Below are 20,021 nucleotides of genomic sequence, written 5' to 3'. Positions count from 1 at the left end.
GCAATAAGTCGTATATAATGATACTTTTCGTTATTTTTATTACAAAATATCGTGTAAAAGCACATAGATAACTGCAAATATGTATATTTAAATAAAAACAGTGTGACAATGACATTAAATTTTGATATCCTATATAGTATTAATATACTTTACTTATAAAAAAAATGTCATTTATACGTATGTAAGTACCTATTTATTTTATCGACATAACTTTTCAAATATATCATACAAATTACAAAATACCCCCCTCTCCTGATAACTTTTTACAGTCTAGTGGCAAGAATTAAGCTTTTTTATTTGGCCTTGGCGTCCTCTCTTGATTTCTTATAACGAAGGGATGACTCTTCCATTGAATCAAGCCATAGCCTAAGTTCCTTGGTGAGTTCGGGCCTACGCGCGCCCTGTTCGACTTTCTCGATGATTTCGGGTACGGGTACCTTCAAACCGGTGACACTCTGTTTGCTTAAAACTACGGCTCGTACAAAGTTGTCCGAAAGACTAATGAATTCGTGCTCCAGGTAGAAGTTACGGTCATCCCAGTAAATAAGCTGCAAAGGCAAACATTGGGATTAATTTTTAAATATCTGTTTAATATTACTGCAAATTTGTAGAAACTCATGTTTACCTGAGTGGTGACTTTGTACGGTGTGAAAATAGGAATGGCTCTACGGTATCGCGTAGAGGAAGCGCCCTGAACTGCACCACCACCTTTTTTCGCAATCTCGCCGTAGATTCCGGAACGGTCATAATAGTGGAAACGTGCGAAGTCCAGCTCACGTAGGTACCTTGCATTATTCATGTGCTTCAAGAAAATGTCGACATCCATGCTCAAGCAAATACCTTAAAGATGCAATAATTATTATTAAAATTGTTATCGTATTATATAATAAAAAATAACAGTGACGTATCAAAAATGGCAAAAAAATGTCTACAGTTCAATTAAGGTCATGGTTGTTCACTGAGATAATAAGTACATCAAGGTAAGCGCGGTAGCAATTTCGCAAGATAATTATAAGAATTATAATAGGACAATTAACACCAGTATATTCGTAGACTCTTAAGCTTAGCAGGTACATTAGGTTTTTTGACCTTATAAAGCAAACAAAATCGATTTTTTAAATTTATTTTTAGGTATTATGAAGTTTGTATTAATTCGATACTTTTATAACTGTAACAAACGCTTTTAGAAGTACGAGACTCAATAAGTGCATCAATTTTGCCAGAATTCGATTTGGCGATTTCCTACAGTCTATACCGCCATTGTATTCCAATGACCTTTGCGACCCGTGTTTAACCAAAACCGCTATTTAAAAATTCTTCAACGTGTTTTTCATTTTCAGAGGCTACAACAATGCACATCGTATTCGACTCTTTGATGTTTTATACAAACTTTTTATCATGAAAACTAATAAAACATAAGTAGTACAAAACATGCTGCATCTTCGTATGATCAAAATAAACCGTTATTGAAGAGTATGACATGAGTAGAGAACCACTAAATTTGAAAATACTTCGAATGAAAATAAAGTTGATCATTAGAGGTTAGACCTTGAATCAAAAATCATCTTCTTGCATCGGTTATAAATTATAAATGTATTACACTATACTATACTAAAAAACAAAAGTGTCACATTGAATGTTATTATAAAAGTATTTCATGAATAATAACACAAAATATTTTATTTCAAAAACACTCATTCATCCACATAAATAGTTAAATCAATCTTCAAAATGGTCTGAAGCATACCGTAAATAGTGGTCTTCTCAAAAATCTTCTTCTTGGACTGGAACAACCTGCCATATCCGATCGTAAAGGCTATCCTCAGAAAATAATTGACGTCGAATAGTACATACAATATCGCGATGCACGCGAGCGTGAAGTAGCTCAGCATGTTGACTTTTTAATTCAACTTGAAAAATTAAACAAACAAACCAACGCTATAGAATCTACGCTACGTGAACAAGAGTCTCTGCTTTCTTGCGCGGTCAGCCAAAGACTAACTAGCTATCTTCGTCGGACGGGATTCCAGTCAACCGGTATTACAGCCCCGTTACGCGGCACATGAACGCCAGTCAGCTGGCAGCTTGCCGGCTCGTGAACGACGGATGCATACTTACGTGTGAGCCGGTTCGGCTGTGTCCACAATCACCCGTATACGTTATACATACAGATATACTAATACACGTAAACGGTACCGAATACGGAGCCAAAACGGTCAATTGTGGACGCAGCCTTCTGGCTGTTGAGATTGTGTGCGCCGAGCCGAAGCCAGGGAAAAGCGCGCGAGTTTCAAATGCTGCGAAGGCTTGAGAACTCGTTTCAAGTTACTACTATTATTTCGCTAATTAAGGTCTTACATCAGATGCAGAATTATTATGAAATATTGGGAATCGCTAATATAGAAAAAAGAATTATTTTCTTTTGCCAGCGCAAGGTAAAATCAAATGTTGTGAAGAAAAAATTTCAAAGAAAATATTGTGTAGGCATGAAGAATATAAAGAAGTGACGAGAATAGCAATGAAGCGTATTGAAAATAAGCTGAATCATCTAGACGCTCGAAACGATAGCTCGTTACCGAAGCAATTCGCTTTCAAATGTTTCACGTTTCAGTTGGGTATAATCAAAGTCATGAAAAATGCATAAGTTGCATACATTATTACAACGGCGACTTTTTTAACTGCACATGTTGAACTGAGTATTTTACATTGTCAAATATACAGACATTTGTTCTTCTCCGTAGTTAATTTCCATTTCAAAGGTAATTTTAAACTATTTATAAATTAAATTTTAATTTGGCATGTTTGCAAACCAAAACTTCAATATAGATTTAGTGCGCTACATTATTAATAATAGGATGTAAATAAGGTAAAATAAGTAATGCGTAGGCATTTATTTATCGATATAGTATAACATATAATTCAAGCGATCAACTCGCATACAAAATGCTTTTACGTGATGACGGAACGTAGGTAATGTTAAAAATTCACAGCATAGGTAAATAACCTGGATAATTTTGATATTACATTAAAACGTAATATTATTTAACATAATGCTCAAAAATCATTATATTATAATGATTTAAACGAGTGCTAGACATTACAGAATACTTATGAAATTTGTTTAAGCTTGATCAACTGTCGAACAAAAAATTCAAGCGTAAAGGAGTCGTCATCAAGACACTCGTAATTTACTTTGTATTTAGAAGATCACAAATGAAGAAAATATATGGAATCTAAATATTTGAATGCCAATAGTATAACAGCAATGTCCAACAACGATTGTAGCTATATAAGATTTATATTCTAGGATAACTTTATTCAAGTTTTCATTAAGTACTTATGCGCAATTTATAATTCGCATTTTTCATTCTTTTTCTGTTCTAAGTTATCAATGCAACTCTTAGTCTTTGGCTGAATATGGCCCGAGCTTAGTATTTTTCGAATGCCAAGTATTCTAAAAACACTATTCGTAAATAATAATTGTAAAAAGCAATTCTTAAATGTTTCTAATAGACTAGTTAAAATAATTTATACGATAATAGACAAATTTTGATTACTCATCATAGCTTGATAATCGAAATTTTCAGACTACTTTTTTAAGTTCATTATCGTTGTTATCAGATAAAAATAATACACTTTATTAATCATCATAATGATCCAAAAGGTCCTTTCCAAGCCCTACCTAAGTATTTATATTCCGTTATCAAAGAGCAATAATTTTATAAGATATAGGTGTACATACAGTATATACATGAACGTAAAAGTACATTGGCCATTTTCACGTATTATATAAAATCATAATCCGTTCGCTCATCATATTTATAAAATATAATAAAAGGTTTAAGTTCAAAGAGATCTCAACAACGAAGTATAAAAGCATTCAAAATATGCATAGCGCTGCACATTACAAATTTTTTCACACGAAGAATCAACAATTTATGAGTTAATCGTCATAGAGGAAGATATAGTTCCTTATGAAAATATTTCTCGATTAGTTTAAGTATACATACCCTGACTCTTTTGAATGCCTGATTCCCGTCACGTATAATGTAGAAGAATAAGTAACAATATTTCTTTCGTTAATAATGAGAATGTCAATACTTTCCTGGCGAAGTTTCGCTTTTCGAAGAACTTTCAAGAATACTCAATTGTATATACTTTTAATAGCGAAAAATGCCCCTCTCATCATTCTACAATAGTGATTCATATAAATTATGCTCTTACGTTCAACAGAAACTGAAACTCATACTACACTCTAAACCCTCAACAATCGCAAAGTATACTTTCCCATAAGTAACTCGACTATACCGGACACAAAAATAAGGCTACTACGAAATGGAACATTTTTAATATATAATATGTTGTATCTCCCTCAACCAATGTCACCGGCGCACACTTTAGGCAATCCATCGAATCTCGTTGATTGTCGCCCTGACTATCATATATCTCAACATTGGACCATTCGTTTCGACGCTTTTCGATCGCTCGAAAAGGCGGACGCGTCTTTGTTTCTTTCTTCTTAAAAAATTCGCCTACTTGCGCATACAAAAATAAGAAAACGAGAAAGCGATATATGAAATCGCTTCGTTTACAATTCAGTCGAAAAATGCAAGGTAAATGCACTAGATGCTTCAACATTCGCAGAGTGAAATGTATGCGAGCATCGTGTATGCGTTTATTCTTAAAATAAATTCAATTAAAATAAACGTGGCATTGAGAAGTTAACAATCGGCTACCTCGATTTCGCATAACATTTTCTATAATATATCTTAAGCCCTTATACTTAAGTACCTCTCTTCGTATATAACAGCCTTACCCCCTTATAATTTAATTTTCTGGTCTAGCGATTTCATTCTTGAAATAGAGATAGTCGATTGACGTTCAGTCCTGTCGGCATGGATTTTCAATAAATTAGCTACATCAGTGTTGCGCATTATAAGTGAAAACTTGAACAATTATACTGATATTGTTCTAATCTCAAAAACTAATTGCTCCGAGTGGAAAACAAAATGTTGGCATTTGTTCGACCTTTATTACACGTCAGCGTAAAATTCCAGTAATAACAAAGAACGGCAGACTTTAATTTGCGTGAAACGATTGATTATTCCCTACCATTGGTTTTTCACTGTCGATCATTCATTACCATCACCGCTCATACCTTCTAAATTAAACCTTGACTGATTTCAAGCGTTCTGCCTTACTGCACGAAGACATCAGCGCGCGCTCGTGATGTAATCGATAAAAGGGACTCTAGAATGTAATTCTAAACGTTTCCATCATTGTAAAGGCAATCAAACGCGACTAGGCCATGATCCTTCAAAATAGAATGCGTATAACAAATTCGATGCCTCTCTGGATTTGTACTCTTTTTCCCAACGTCAACGACGTTCGATCCACTCTCAAACGAAATAAAACAAAAAATTCGCCCGACCACACCCGGAACTTATCTACTCGCAACTTTTCGCAACGTTTTATATATTCCTCCAGAAAAATCTCAAAGTACCGCCTATCCCCTCCACACCGACAGGACTGCAGTAGAAAGACATAATAAACGCAGCGACACACCGGTCAGCCTTCACAGGCGCGTAAACAGGAAGCGCTCAGACGAGCGTCGTCTGGCACATGCTTGGCTGGGCATCGAAGAAGCCGTTCGGCGCATTATTGTGAGCGGAACTCGCCGCTTGATCCTCCGGTCGTCAGCAGTGCGTCGATACCGCCTGAGGCGGTGGTGGCACCGGAGACTGTGTCTGGGGCGCAGCTGGTGCCTGCTGGCGCAGATTCGCCGAGGAGATGTCGTTGCACTCCAACCAGCGGGCCACCTCCAGTGGCATTTCCGGTCGCACGTGTGGTACCTGGAAGGATTTGCAAATTAGAAGGATATTTCGAAAGCGATTTTGAGATGCTTTACTCTTATAAATAGACAAAAAGGTTTCATTATCGCTGCTCGTGTAGTTATAATGAATTGCCGTCTACCATCTCTATAATTGAATGATATATTCAGACATGTATGGGTCAAACTTAATGCGAGCTTCCATCGTTATTTTTAGATCTAATAACTCAGCCGAAGGTCATCACCAATAGTCACATTAATATGCATAAGAGAGAAATTTCTGTACGGATAGCTTCCCGAAGAAAATGTCGACTCTTCCGGACTTTTTCAATCGCCTCCGTCTCGATAATCATCAATAACCATTAGCGTCAGCCGCCTCATAATAAATTACACAACCGAAAAAAAAATCTAATCAATCCTCCAAACAGATCATAAAGATCACCGAAAAGCCCAACAAAGTTCACTCGTAGCATTTGAAATTCAAATACGCGCGAGGGACTTCTGTGTGTTATAAAAGGTGTAGAGACGGAGAGAAGGTCGTCTCCGGCGCGTATACGTGTGTACACCTAGGCGCTCATTATTCCAAGCTCATACCTGCGTGACGCCAGCCTCCACGCTCCCGTTCTGCTTGACGCCGCGATCGATAAGGACGCCCATCACAGCCTCGGCACTGCAGTCGAGCAGCCGCTGCCGACATATCGCGATCGCCCTCACGAAGCCATCCGACGGCGTGACGAAGCGGTGCTCCATGAAGATCGTCTTCTCGTCCCAGTAGATTATCTGCGGAGATCAGAGGTTTTGTTAGACTCGGTGGGGGGGGGGGGGGGACAGGTGGCGGGGCTATTGCCATCTTTGAATGAAGTTTGCGTGAATTCGGTTAGCATGCGGGTGAAAAAAAAACATTGTGAAAATTCATCTTTAGAAGAGCTTCTGACTCGAATGCGAAAAATGGAAATGTACGAGGAAGTGCATTACGCGTTTCTGCGTGTACGGGGAAGCGGCTATGTTTATGAATAGTTTTTGCATGTACAAAATTCAGACGTTTAAATGGAAAATGTAAGATTGCTTTTAACGTTTGAAGCCGGTAAATGTTTACATCTTTTGAGCGGAATCACTAGAAATGTATTGGAATATGTGGAGGCAAGCTTTGAAGAATAGTTCCGAGTATAAGCTTTGATATCGCATGCTGTATCGATTTCCAAATACTAATTCATAAATCTTCATACGTCTTCTATCTAGAATACGGATGCTAATATTTTTCACTATAATGGATATAGATGATTCACAGATTTATGCGACGTTTGAATCGAAACGTACAAATTACATAAACTCTCCCAACGCGATCTCTTAATAGTGCACTTTCGTAAGACTAAGCAAAATAAACGTGAAGTAATTTATATATCCTGCTTGAATATTTTAGACATTCCCGGTAAACAAATTAAATCGAAACATTACATCGCGTTGTATAATTTTTTACTTTTATTCGCGCAATTCAACGCATTCCCTCGACCCGTTCCTAAACAGCCTTTGAAATATCAAAAATATCAATAAATAAGCATCTCCGGAAGAATAAACTCCGTTTCTCGCGCTATCGGCGAATCTCAACATACGAAAGTTAACAAAAAACGATCTCATCTGCATACCTAAAAATTCCAGCGAACGGAAGGAAGCGATGATCGAATCAATAACCTAGACTCACCTTCGACGTGATCTTGAAGATCGAGAGCGGCTTGAGGAACCTGCGATAGCGTATCGTAGAGGCGCCCTGTACCACACCCGAGCCCTGCGAGCAGATCTCGCGATAGAGATTCGTGCGCTCGTAGAAGTCCGCCCTGGCAAAGTCGAGCTCGCGCAGGTAACGCGCGTTGTTCATGTGGTAGAGCAGCCAGTCTATGTCGGTCGTCGTGCAGAGACCTGTGGGAGTTTGTTTTGCGATTAGTTGTGCTACTATTTATTTTTTTATTCTTTGCTATTCAGTATTCGTGAGAAGGATCGTTGGTTTAGCGTTTGATCGGGGGAATTAATGCAGCTCGTTATTGCGAGCAATATTTCCGTTACGTAAGCCGATGATTTAATGGCGCATGCAGTTTAACGGAAACTCAAACTTTTCTTCTGCGCTTACGTCACCTTCTTTCGTATCGTTAAACAGGTTGATGTGCAGCGCGCATTTGTGCCATATATAGTATAATTATGACTCATAATTTATACACGCGAATAATCGTCGTTATAATATTTTTTTAATACTACAGTGCGATTTCTCTCTCTTTGAAAATACATGCATCCTCCCACGTGAGGCTGTGTGCATCACACGTGCGCAAGAGCTTTCACTTCCTTAATTAAAGCTCTCGTGTGTACACACACAGAGAGTCGCGAAGCACGCGCGCAATAGAGACAAAAACCTGTTCTCTAGCCTTATCAAGTGTATTTTCAAGGCCGATCGAGCGAAACTCTTAATGGCTTGCTCATTTAGCAAAGTACTTCGGTATAGCGCGAATGTTCTTTTTTTATGGTGAGCCATGGATGGCTCGATTCTCGTGCACTGGAAATAAGTGTCCTTTGAGGATATTTACTGCGGATAGTTGATGTCAATGGCGAAAGCGGGTAATTTATTTAATTTTGAGTTTAGTAAAATAGAAGTTCTGCGATATATTCTGAACTTTCTAGCGCGTGAACATTCGTCATTGTAATTACCATCATCATTCAAAAAGTTAATGAGACGTAATAATATGACTAAAAATAAATCGCGTGACACGAAGTGTTGATTTCTAAACAAACATGCGATCTGGCACTAAAATTTCAAATAGAAATTCTTAAAAAATCAAACCTATCCATCCCCTCTCAAAACTAAAAAGATAACACAGATTGCCAATCGCACCAACAGTAACAGACCAACAGCATCAAAGAGATCACTAAATTAATCTAGCAGCTCGCTCGCGAGAGTTGCACTCGTCATCAGCATAAACGAGAGAGAGAGAGAGAGAGAGAGAAGAGGCACTTGTATATACAGCGAGTCGGTGCTGCAGCCGCCGGGCGGCAATCAATAAATCGCTCGGCGCGCTCAGCTGTTCCGTCTCTCTCTCTCTCTCTCTCTCTCTCTCTCTCTCTCTCTCTCTCTCTCTATCTCTCTCTCTCTCTCTTTCCCGCGGCACTGACTGCGGCCTATGTCAAGGTCGCCCCGACGAGTTTGAGTTCGCCAGTGCAGTTTCTACGGATTCCCGGATTTCGCCAGAGCCGAGGGTTGCGGCAGACCTGCTGGACACGTCAACGGCTCGGAAAGCTGAGAAAGTCGATTTGCTATACGAGGGTAGGCTCTAACACGAAACGCAAACACATCTGTGATCCATAAGTGGCCATAAAATTCGCAACAGCGATCCTCGTAAACCAATTACGAATGCAACGTGTGCACAAAATCGCAGTATACAAAAGATGCGAATTCATTTCATAAATACGTGTCATTCCATCGTTCGAAGAGACGGAAAGAACGAACGATGAAAAGAAAAAAAAAGATCGAAGCCGCCATAATTTCAAGGTCGAAAAACAGAAGTGCGAGCGAATAATACTGTAACCCGCATTTTAGCGAAATGTGCGGGTAATAAAAGCCGTTGGATATCCGGGCTCTCTTGTTCTGGGCGTGATTCATATACTTTGACCGTATTTTAAACGAGCGAAGGTTCGAAGGCATTGCTTCTGCTACACAGAAAAGATTTTTCTTTTAACGTCGCGTGAATCACTGCGTCGGCTTGATTAAAATGTTTGTGTAAGCTCGTAATACGATCTTTTACTTAAAAATCGCTTTATATAAATAAAGCGGTGAAATGATTTCGACACAGTTTTATAAGTATTGAGCAGAACGATTTATCGATATCAACGTTGTGATAGAAAAATCTGATAATTTGAAGAAATGCATCATAACCACCGACTGTATCAGATGTGCAGCAAACCAGTTTTTGATAATTACACGCAGTTTTTGTCAGTCGATTCCTTCGAAACCAGTATCCAAGAAAAGTGTATAATCGTATTATATAAATAACTAGTCCAATGACTTCGCAGCAAAGTTCGTTACACGGGAAAAGCCTCAATAAATTCCCAAACACGATATATAGAGTTTTCACCTTTTACGTGAAAATCGAGTCTCAACCCGGCGAGCGATTTCCTCGATCCCGCATTCGAAAAGCCGTCTAAAAATACGCACCCTCGTCAAAATCCATCGTCGATTCTGGGGGATTCGTCCATCCCCGGCAGGAAAATTCCCAAAGCGTAGAAAATTAACGCCACATCGATCCATTCTCGAAAAGCCCGACGCGTTACTCCAGAAATAACCAATTATCGACAGCGGCGCGCTTTGTTTGCGTCCCCTTCTATATTAACACACGTTCGAGACACGACGAACCGATCCCGCGTGTGTTTCCAGACACGAGAGCGCGAGAACCGGACGGCGAAGTCGATGCACATTATTTCGCCGCCGCGTTGCATCGAAGGTCGTTCCACAGTCTCTCGGAGCCTGCCTCGTTTCCCTGACCTTCTAGCCTCTCGACGCGGCACTCGTCCCGCTCGTTTGTAATATATGTGCGAGCGGCTCTCTTTTTGAAAATTTGCCGAGCGACGATAGCCCAATGTCAGCAGTAGAGACTCACCGTAGACGGAAGTTTCGTCTAGTATGTGGACGCGTTTCCTGCAGAAGCGCGCCAGGAAGACCGTGATGATCATGCGCAAGAAGTAGTGGACCTCGAAGAGCGTGTGAAGGAGCACCATCGCCCCGAGCGCGCCGACCAGTACCCAGCAGGTGATCATGACTGGGCGAACTGTTTCTTTGTTTCCTTTCTGCTCGTTTGCTTCCTTTATTCGCTGCCGCGCCTCCGGCTCCTTCAACTTGCTGATTCTTAGGGTCTGCGGATCGTACAGTGAGAAAGTGGGAGATTACTCGTGGAGGATTGTCCTTTGTTCGGTGGCTTGAAAGGGAGAGTAAAGTAAAGAAAGGGCCGGGTCGCTTGATTGCGTGATGGTTGAAGGTTGCTTGTAATTAAAATTTTCGAATAATATGAGATATTTGTCTAAATTTTAACGCGATTTGAGGTCGTATCGTCCAATAACAGTATCGAACGCGATATCGCGAATACTGCTCATGAACTAATTGCAATTAGCGGCACTGCGATTTCCATAATGCGAAGCGATGGTCCCACACATCGAATATTTCATGATGGAACGAAGCTGCACTCCATTTTCTCGCGCACCGGGGCAAATGATAAAGCATCGGTAATTGAATCACTTTGTGTCGTTAGGTCGTAATACCGCTTGAAACACGTAACAAAGTACTTGACGTGGTTACGTTATTTCATATAAAAATTGCATTGCACCCGCAATTTTATCTCCTCACTCGTATAGAAAAATTTAACATTTCACATCTTCAACCCAAACATACTCACATAAAAGACGACGTTCTCAGGCTCATCCAGCAACCGCTAGCCTCATTAAACTCTCCGATCCTCTCTTCTTCCCAAAAAGCTGAGGGAAAAACCTCTCGCGCACTGGCACTTTTTTTATCACAAAGAATCTCTTCTATATTCCACCGACACACATCCACTACTCGCACACTCGTCAGCGTCTCTTGGCACTGACAACGTACACTGCGGAAAAAGAAGAAGAAGAAGAGGCGGTCGATTCGCTGCTCGTCGTCATCCCCGTCGCTGAATGAAAAAGACCACAACTCGATCTTCGTCCGGTCATCATCTGTGTTTAGTAGAAGCGGACCCGCAGCTACGACGACCAGGCCAACCTCAGCGGGAGAAGGTCGACGATCTCGGATGAAAGACTGCGCCTCGTTTTACACCTGCAAAAATGGTGCGACGTTAGAGGTTCGTTCTTTATGTGACGCTGCTTTTTTTAGAACTACGAGGGTGGAGTGGCTTTCTTTAGATGAATGAGATGTGTTTGCTTAGCCGGGATGACGAGGAAAAGGTTAATTCAGAGCCGGTATGGAGATGATGTTATTCGATTATTTTGGCGTGGTTTTGTTATTTATGCATGGTTATTGTTCCAGGTGTGATTTTTTATGACGTATATCGACGTGATATAGTAATATTAGTAATTAAAATAATTCATGGTTAACGCGCTGACCATCATACGTTTCAGGTAACTTCAGAGTTCCAGATAAACTTTGCCAGAAACGACCAACTTCAGATATGGGACAAGTGCAACGACGATAATAGCGCAGCAATTAAATCAAGTTCTTGGAGCGTCGAGTATACTTTGAAAAATGCCGTAAGTTCAAAACTCCACTCACTCTCAATTCGTTCGACACTTAATCCCTTTCACGCAATCTCTCGACAATTATCTTCGAATCCAAACTTATCGAAACCCGAAAAGAATGCACGCGAAACAAAACGAAAGTACTTTCGTCAATTAAGTGTTGCAGCACGCGCGCGCGCGCCTCGTAAAATAAGGCGTCGGAAAGTAAAACGAAAATCGACGCACGTCGCTCGCGATTTCGTATGCTCCGCAGGCATCTTCTCGCGAGCAAACAAAAGCTCTCGTCGCTCCGGTTAAAACGCGCGAAAATTGCGCAATCTCACACGGAAGAGCGGCTGGACTTTTTTCTGGCTTTCCCGCTGCGGTGAAAGTAGTCGATAAAAATGTCGAAAATGTTGTAGGCAATTGGGAGAGGGTCGCAGTTTAGCAAGACAGCCCGGAGTTCGTTTGTAACTCGGTTCGAAGATGAATGTCGACATTGGAAGTTGGATAGTATCGATTGAAAAAGACAAGTTTCAAAGTAAACGAATGACGGATTATTTTGATTATATTGACATGGATACAGGATAATAATAGTAAAAGCGATGATTGATTTAGTGATGAATAAATTTTTGATGCCTTAATATGTACTTTGGGAGTTTAAAGGATATCAAAAACTTTTTCCGACTCGGAAAAGCCTCGAAACAAAAGGCCTTAAAGCTTCTGAGCCATGCAATTTCCGTCGTGAAAGTTTTATACAGCGATGCTTTTGAATTGAAAGGATGAAAACTGTGGAGAATATTTGTAAAAGTGAAGGCTGAAATCCATTTCAGTGAAAACGGTGGCGTTTGCCCCGGAGACATGTGCCTTGAGATAAAGTTTTATTTTCGCTACGCATCAATGTAAATAGAGAAACGACCTACATATCCTTCAGAATCTAGAATCGCGCGTCACGCAATTATGGCAAATGCGTTTACGTGTTTCTCAGAACCATAAACTTTTATTACCTCATCATAACCCGCATCGATTAAATTAACATTGAACAAATGAACATTAAATCAACATTCGGTGGCGAATCGAGTCGAACTAAGTCGAAAGTCCGATCAATCGCTATAGAAATCCCTCTGGTGCATTGAGCACGTGCAAAAGTTCGATTGGCGAACTGCTGATGAGATATTTACGGATGACGCGCGCCTACGGGAATTAACGGAGGAAGAGAGACAGAGAGAGAGAGAGAGAGAGAGAGAGAGAGAGAGAGAGAGAGAGAAGGCGATGTATACACACTATACTCTCGGTTAAATGAAGCGGAATTCAAACTTCCCGCCTGGAATTGCTCCGGGAGAGCAGACGACAGTTTGTGAAAAGCTTCGCTCAAGTCGAGGAGTTGACGAGGAAAGTGCGCGACACGTGTGCAGCAACCTCGTCAAGTGATGAGTGATCCTTTTCAAATGGAAATCGAGATTGTGCAACGATCGATGGGGGACAAGGGACTCTTCTTCCTCGTACGCGTTGTGAATGTAAATACTCGCTACGTCAATATTTTTTAAGATTTTTCGCGCTAAATTACTGGAATATGACCGATAGCGTCGCGCTTCGTGACGTGAATTCCATAAATATTAGGTGACACACGCCTATACTGGACTGATAATTTCTAAAACTAAGTCACTTAACAGCAGAAGCCGAGAAACAAGACACCGCCAAATGAGGCACAGCATTCTTACTAACCTGAACACACGCTGTACGCGTATAAGTGGAAATAGCCGAGTTGCGTTAGACATGGCAGGAAGAATAAGGATACCGACGCGTACATCGTTAAAGAGCCATGAGAATCAACGGCGCAACGCGAAACTAAACAAAGACGGGACAGCCGCAGCTGACGCGTACACATGTGCGTGCGCAATATGTAATCGCGGAAAACCGCTTCCTAATGCGAATATCGTCCGCGCGCGAGCTGAATCACGGCAATTATACGCCAACCACTGAGATCTTACGATTAGGCCGATTCATCGGTGCGACGATTGATTAGAATTCTTCTTTCTCAATCAGCGATAAGTAATACCTCGTCAACGACGGCGAATCCTATCACTTGGTTCACAGATAGAGAGACGCGCACGTCCCAGCAAGCGAGCCGGCACTGCACCGAAATCGAGAGTCGGTCAGTCGCTCGGCTCAAAAGTTCACTCGTCGCGCCTATAACGCTTATAGAACGCGTTCGTTCGCTCTCGTGGAAATCGAAAAGAGCGCGCAATACCGGTTCTGCCAGCCGCTCTCCTGCACTGGCCTGCGCGCAGCCGATTTCCCATTATCTCCTTCAGCGCGCATAGCTCCCGTAAAGCATTGTACCCATCATCGGGGACGATTAACCGCATCGCGTACATGAGCACAGCTACATAGCGCGAGTGTTATTATTTACGTGCTTTGACGCGTCGTGAGCGTACACATTACGCGCGCGGCCGTCACGTGCGACTGGTCAGCGTCGAGCGAGCGCCAAGTTGAAAACTAATGAAAGGCTCACCGGCGAGCATGTAGCCAGCGCAGGCGGCTGGGTTAGTTGGTCATGGGGGTAAGATAAGTCGACCCACTTGACTACACGCGCCGGGCTTACGTAAGGATCATGAACGTGTAGTGCGTGTGTGCGCGAGCTGCTCGAATGCAGTAATAATTACATAAAGAGCGAAATCGCGGGTGAGAGATATACATCTGAGGTGATCGGAGTATCGTATCGGTGTTGGGTGTGTGTGTAGATGTCGATTGGGTTCTTGTGACTGGTGTCTGACGATTTGTGGGATGTGAATGAACGATGACAATGGGTGGATCTACTCGATCGCGTGTTGTTATTATGGATTATCGGTAATATCAGACGCGACTTATTATATGCGAGACGCGTAATTGGATGTCTTGGTTGTACTACTGACTTAATACATGTGTTTTCTGTGCGATTTATTTTAATCTATTCTTTATAATAAGCTGCATCGATGCATCTATTTTTACGAGCCTGCGCAACTAGGTCAAATCAGCTTTCTTTAATGCAAAAGTTCTGATGTTGCAAGTCGGTGCATACGAGTTACTGCAATGAGTGTACAAGACGATTTTTTCGAATATAGGACTTTCCCGAAATTCCGTTGGCGTGTATGACCTGCGGTGAATAACTCCTGCAATTCTCGTTTCGAAAAATTGAATAATCGCATGTTCTCTGAGAGATTGTTAAATCATCGGTGTCGCACTGCATATGACTTATTGAGAACGCGATTAAAAACGAAAATTACTCATTCAAAAATTAATAGGATAAGACGCTATAATGCGATTATCGAAACTACAAACTTGAGCAAAGTGGGTACTACTTTGATTGGGACCTGCGAAGAAGAGAACTACAAAGTGATATCGACTTCGGATAGAAAGTTAGGACAATTATCCTTTATTCTTACTTGGAAGACTTTATCGGGCGGCAGAATGACCCCAGTAAACAAGTAGAGTGAGCGACGAGCTTTGGATGATTGTTTGTGGCACGTGGAAGCTAGTGACGATCGGTTGTAGAGAATAACATAGAACAGATGCACGTTATGTAACTAACTAGCCACAGATTATTCAAGAAGATAAGCAGCACTCGTTGTCGCTTATCTTTCAAGTTCGATTGAGAGCTTTGGTTACAATATCACACTTTTGCATTAGCGCGCCCGATTTGTCTCTTAATGTAAGCAAACAAGTGAAGCTTTTTGAATCCGATAAGCTCGCGTTTACATGAGGATTTCGTAGTGAGCGATTTTTCGTGTTTTATAAATGCATTCAACGCGAATAAACAAGACCATTATTTAAATTCATTATCTACTGCGAACAAAAACAAATTTAACAAATCCTTCTACATACTACGACTCGTATAGTTGTATGAACAAAAACCAGCCCTTTTTAAATAAATCATTATAGCTCTTTTTGTAAAAAAGTTCTACAAAATACAAAATAGCGACGAAGAAAAGCAATAAGGCCTCCGCTGGGAATCTCATCTCGATTCTAGAATCTCATCTTGGCAACCTCCTTACAAAGTGTAGCGCTCAATTAAAGCCTTATTGTCATGAATAAATCATTCTCGTCTTAATGAAATCCTGAAAAAGCGCTCGAACGCAAGATAATATAACACCGATAAAACTCATTAAGATGATCCTGAGCAGAAAAGAATCTCTGAAAGTCATTCTATAGCTTCGTTTTCGCAGATTTTTTTTTAATTTAACAGCACAAGTGTAACATCAACGAAATCGCGGAACTTGACAGATCATTCTAGATCATCTCTAGAAGTAAGGCACGTGATCATAAATTTTCAAAACGAAAAATCTCAAATGTGCTTGCAAGCTATAAATGCACTAATTCACCCAAAAGAAAACAGCACCAGCCGAAAAAGCTCTAATACTCACCCCTGCCAACATCAAGTCTCTCTCCAATCCCTCCTTGCCTGCAGCTTCCAGCAACAGCGGTCCGAATAGAACGAAAGCTCCGGCCTACAGCACAGCAACAGCAGCAGCAGTAAAAGCAGCAAGCACCACCGCGACGTCAGCGGTTCGACTCGCACCATCCACTCCAGCACATCCTCTCGGCCCGTCGCCGACGGCAACAACGCGATCGATCCGCGCACGCGAGAGAGAGAGAGAGAGAGAGAGAGAGAGAGAGAGAGAGAGAGAGACGAGAAACGAGAGACGAGAGGAAGAAGAAAAAAGGCAAGCGGCGGCTGTACCCGCGACGATCTCGGTCTCGTTCGCGCTTTCGCTTTCACCGCGGCGTCGGCCAAAACACGACTGAAGCTGTCCTCGGCAAGCCGGCGCGATGTCTTCTCTCGCTTGGCATCGGCGACGCCGCGCGCGCACACACAACGAGCAACGAGAGAGTGATGCGAGGGGAGCAGCGGCGCAAGCGTAAAAGGACGTTTGCGCGGCCGGGGCTTCCGGGTATATATGAGCGCCAGCGGGATGCAGTGTATAGGTATACGCGTGGAATGAGATATTGGAGGAATAAAAGGAGAAGGTTGAGGAGGAGGAGGAGGAGGAGGAGGAGGAATGTGTCGAGACGGATGTGCGTGAGACTGCTGGATGATAAAGAGCTTGTGCTTTCGGGTGGACGTGTAGGGGTTGGAGTGGGGTGTACTGAATTTTGTATTGGTCCCTATTGATTTTGTTTGCAATCGTTCATTTTGAACCTGATTTTATTTTCCGAGCAGGAAATAAAGCGAAACATTCGGTACCGAGATAAGGCGATTTAGCGTGACTCGTATAATGTGATGTGGGTACTTGAGGATTAAGCGGGGAATCACCATGATTTTTAAGCGATGCGCGCAGAAATTTTATTAAAAGAATTTATTAAAGAAAAAACTCGAGGAGAACAATAATCTTTCAACACTTTTCGCACAATCATAAAATTTATATCTATGTCGAGATTCTAGTCATGACTCAAGTTTGTCAAAGGATCAAAAAGTTCACAAGTTCAAAATTATACAAATGAAAATGCATGTATTGAAAGCAGAAGTAGTAAAAATTAAAACATACTTGAAATAGGAAAGAGTTTGCAACGTATCAGGTAAGCCAGTGGTTAATTTATTGCAGCTTATTTATTATTGACCAGAAAAATCTAAGAAAATACCTAAAAGCGAGAAGAGAATACATAAACCGAAAAGAAAACGACCAAAGAAAGTGAAAGTGTATATATGTGTAGGGCAAACATAGGGACGAGGTGTTATATTTACTCGCATTACAAAAAGGCAAAAGGATTTCCAAACACTCCAAATTCAGAATACATTTGAAAAATACCTAAATAAATAAAGATGAAGCGACACGAATTCGAAACAACGTGTGGTGTATAGAGTATAGATGCAGGTAGATAAAAACGTGAGAGAAGTTGCTTCTATAGAGAAAGAAAAATGGCGAGGCGCATCAAGGTTCGCATCGCCTTATACATGCTTGCATTACATCCACGAGATCTTTGTCAGCCAAAAGTAGCAAATGAATTCCTCGTTAATTTCACGTATTCCAGTATTATTACAAACGCAGTCCTACATATGCGGCTAACATGCATCATAGCATCCTGGGGACACTCGATCATTTATCCCAGAAGTTTCGAAGAAAGTGTGACACACGCGTATGCAGAGGACGATCGGAATAAAAGTGCAAACGCACACTGTGTGTATACCCTGACGTCATTCCGACCGAGTATATGTACACACTCGTCTCTCGACTACGCCCGTTTGAACTTTCCTTTGCACATCCAGCGATTCATTTGTCTATGCCCTGTGTCACACGAAATTTACAGCCCATGTCGCTATATAATACGCAGAACTGGACGTTGACTCCACTCGCCCCTTCAAACAGCGAGTTTTGCAGCAAACTGTGAAATTAACGCTTTGAAATGGACGTAACGAGGCTTTTAGGAATTTTATTATGGCTTCGCGGCAAACTGCGATGTAGATAAGGTTTCACTGATTAATAAACAGTTTGCGAAAGAGTAATAACATTTTTAGCTAATATGTTGATACTTTCGTCGCAGCTAACCGTAACTAATTAATTGTATAGTACTTTTATTCTCTGCGCAATAAACTGCAAAAAAACGCCTCAATTTTATAGCAATTCCAATTTCTAATACATACCACGCAACGTTTCAAAACAAACGCATCGCGTTGCGTAGGAAGATTTTAAATTAAAATCAGCGTTAAAAACACATACAGGTATATATGTGATCCATAATATACGTTTTCATTGATAACCTTGACAAAGGCGCAATTAAATTTGCATAGCACAAAAGAAGTTCGTATCTGCATGCTACCAAACTGATAGATTTTTTTATCATCGCGAAAATACTTGATTGATGCAGTGCTTTTAGCAAGAAACGTAGCGCAAAAAGCTATTTTTAAAATGCAAGGAAAATTTAACATCAACACTGCTTCCTACGCGTACCTATGCTAATTTTTTAATAGACACCACGCAATAATTAAAAGTTAAAATTTTTACTAAAATTTGAATAAATTATTTAAAAGCTTTTATAATTTATACGAGCATAGCTTTTCCATCGCCAAGCATATAAATCGTCGAATGTACGCCAAATATGCCGTGCAAAAACTCATCCAAATCAACTCCGAAAGTACACACGAGATTCCGTAAACTGCGAATACCCCGAAGAGGCGCGTGTTTGTCGCAGGCGGAGCAAAAAAAGAAGAGGCGGCAAAAAATACGCGTTTGCATCAGCGCGTAGAAACCTTAGAGCTAGACGCGATCACCCGCGCAATTGGCAAAGACTAATTAGCACTGACGTCAAAGACGCCCAATGGATAATCGATCAGAGCGTATCATCTCGCGCGGATAATATCGAGTCGCTTGATTTAGAAAACTGGGGGAAATACATCGGGAGACATTGTCGGTGGTGAAGCTGATTTCTGATAAAAAACGTCTGTATGTATTTTTGCTGATATACGTAGTCATCGAAATGTAGCGTTTGAAAGCTAAAAAACTGTCAGCCTGAAAAACTGTCATTAACAAAAGCCGAACACCTCATTGAAATTGATGGCATGTTAGTTTTATTCGAGAAACTTCACAGCGATATAAAGAAAAGCGCACCGCCTACTTTTTATTTTCACTAAACGCGTGAATGTTATTTAACGCTTTTTGTAACCTGTTCTTACGTTATATTTACGTTTATGAAAATAGCAAATACCTAACCGTTAAAAATCGAATGATTCACGATCAATGAATAAGAACCGATAATTTTCTCTGAGCTATCGAATAATAAACGTCATCCGAATAAATTAATCTGTAAAAACTTAGTTCACTATTTACCACTACTAGTTAATGTTGCATAATGTTGTTGATACATAGTTTGTATCTTATCTAAAATAATAGAATACGAAGTAAGATACCATAGATGAAAGAAGGTTAATCAAAGCAATCACACAAAGGAGTATGTGAAGATAAGCGTAAATAGCCATCAGTGGATAATCCTC

The 20,021-nt window shown here is 40.8% G+C and overlaps 2 protein-coding genes across 5 annotated transcripts; both read right to left on the bottom strand.

Annotated features, from left to right (window-relative positions):
- Nucleotides 1-15: 15 nt before the first annotated feature.
- On the bottom strand, nt 16-2,233 carry LOC100118428 (protein THEM6). The gene is made up of 3 exons (XM_001604355.6): nt 1,748-2,233; nt 626-840; nt 16-548 (listed from the first exon to the last, which is right to left on the bottom strand). The coding sequence occupies exons 1-3, from the start codon at nt 1,890-1,892 to the stop codon at nt 294-296; spliced, it is 615 nt and encodes a 204-aa protein (XP_001604405.1). The 5' UTR covers nt 1,893-2,233; the 3' UTR covers nt 16-293.
- A 643-nt stretch (nt 2,234-2,876) lies between these two features.
- On the bottom strand, nt 2,877-16,962 carry LOC100121120 (protein THEM6). Of its 4 annotated transcripts, XM_031926697.2 has the most exons (7): nt 16,459-16,958; nt 15,481-15,569; nt 11,254-11,657; nt 10,465-10,779; nt 7,530-7,744; nt 6,425-6,610; nt 2,877-5,852 (listed from the first exon to the last, which is right to left on the bottom strand). In XM_031926697.2, exons 3-7 carry the CDS (start codon nt 11,277-11,279, stop codon nt 5,659-5,661), a joined length of 936 nt encoding a protein of 311 aa, XP_031782557.1. In that variant the 5' UTR covers nt 11,280-11,657; nt 15,481-15,569; nt 16,459-16,958; the 3' UTR covers nt 2,877-5,658. The 4 variants fall into 4 exon arrangements, with proteins under 4 accessions (XP_031782557.1, XP_008203825.1, XP_031782556.2 ...); XM_008205603.4 differs by lacking the exon at nt 15,481-15,569 and having other exon boundaries at nt 10,465-10,717; nt 16,459-16,962; XM_031926696.2 differs by lacking the exon at nt 15,481-15,569.
- Between the last annotated feature and the right edge of the window lie 3,059 nt (nt 16,963-20,021).

This window comes from Nasonia vitripennis, chromosome 3 (genome assembly GCF_009193385.2).
Source record: "Nasonia vitripennis strain AsymCx chromosome 3, Nvit_psr_1.1, whole genome shotgun sequence".
Classification (NCBI taxonomy): domain Eukaryota; kingdom Metazoa; phylum Arthropoda; class Insecta; order Hymenoptera; family Pteromalidae; genus Nasonia; species Nasonia vitripennis.
The sequence above is the reverse complement of the archived record's forward strand: the minus strand, read 5'-3'. Positions and strand labels throughout refer to the sequence as shown.

What these genes read in the sequence shown, in the direction of transcription:
- LOC100118428 (XM_001604355.6), bottom strand. Translation starts at nt 1,892, where the DNA reads ATGCTGAGCTACTTCACGCTCGCGTGCATCGCGATATTGTATGTACTA. An exon ending in TGAGAAGACCACTATTTACG is followed by an intron (nt 841 to 1,747) that starts GTATGCTTCAGA and finishes TGCATCTTTAAG; the next exon opens with GTATTTGCTTGAGCATGGAT. An exon ending in CGTACAAAGTCACCACTCAG is followed by an intron (nt 549 to 625) that starts GTAAACATGAGT and finishes TTGCCTTTGCAG; the next exon opens with CTTATTTACTGGGATGACCG.
- LOC100121120 (XM_031926697.2), bottom strand. Translation starts at nt 11,279, where the DNA reads ATGAGCCTGAGAACGTCGTCTTTTAT. An exon ending in CTGAGAACGTCGTCTTTTAT is followed by an intron (nt 10,780 to 11,253) that starts GTGAGTATGTTT and finishes CTCCCTTTCAAG; the next exon opens with CCACCGAACAAAGGACAATC. An exon ending in TCTTCAAGATCACGTCGAAG is followed by an intron (nt 6,611 to 7,529) that starts GTGAGTCTAGGT and finishes TGATCTCCGCAG; the next exon opens with ATAATCTACTGGGACGAGAA.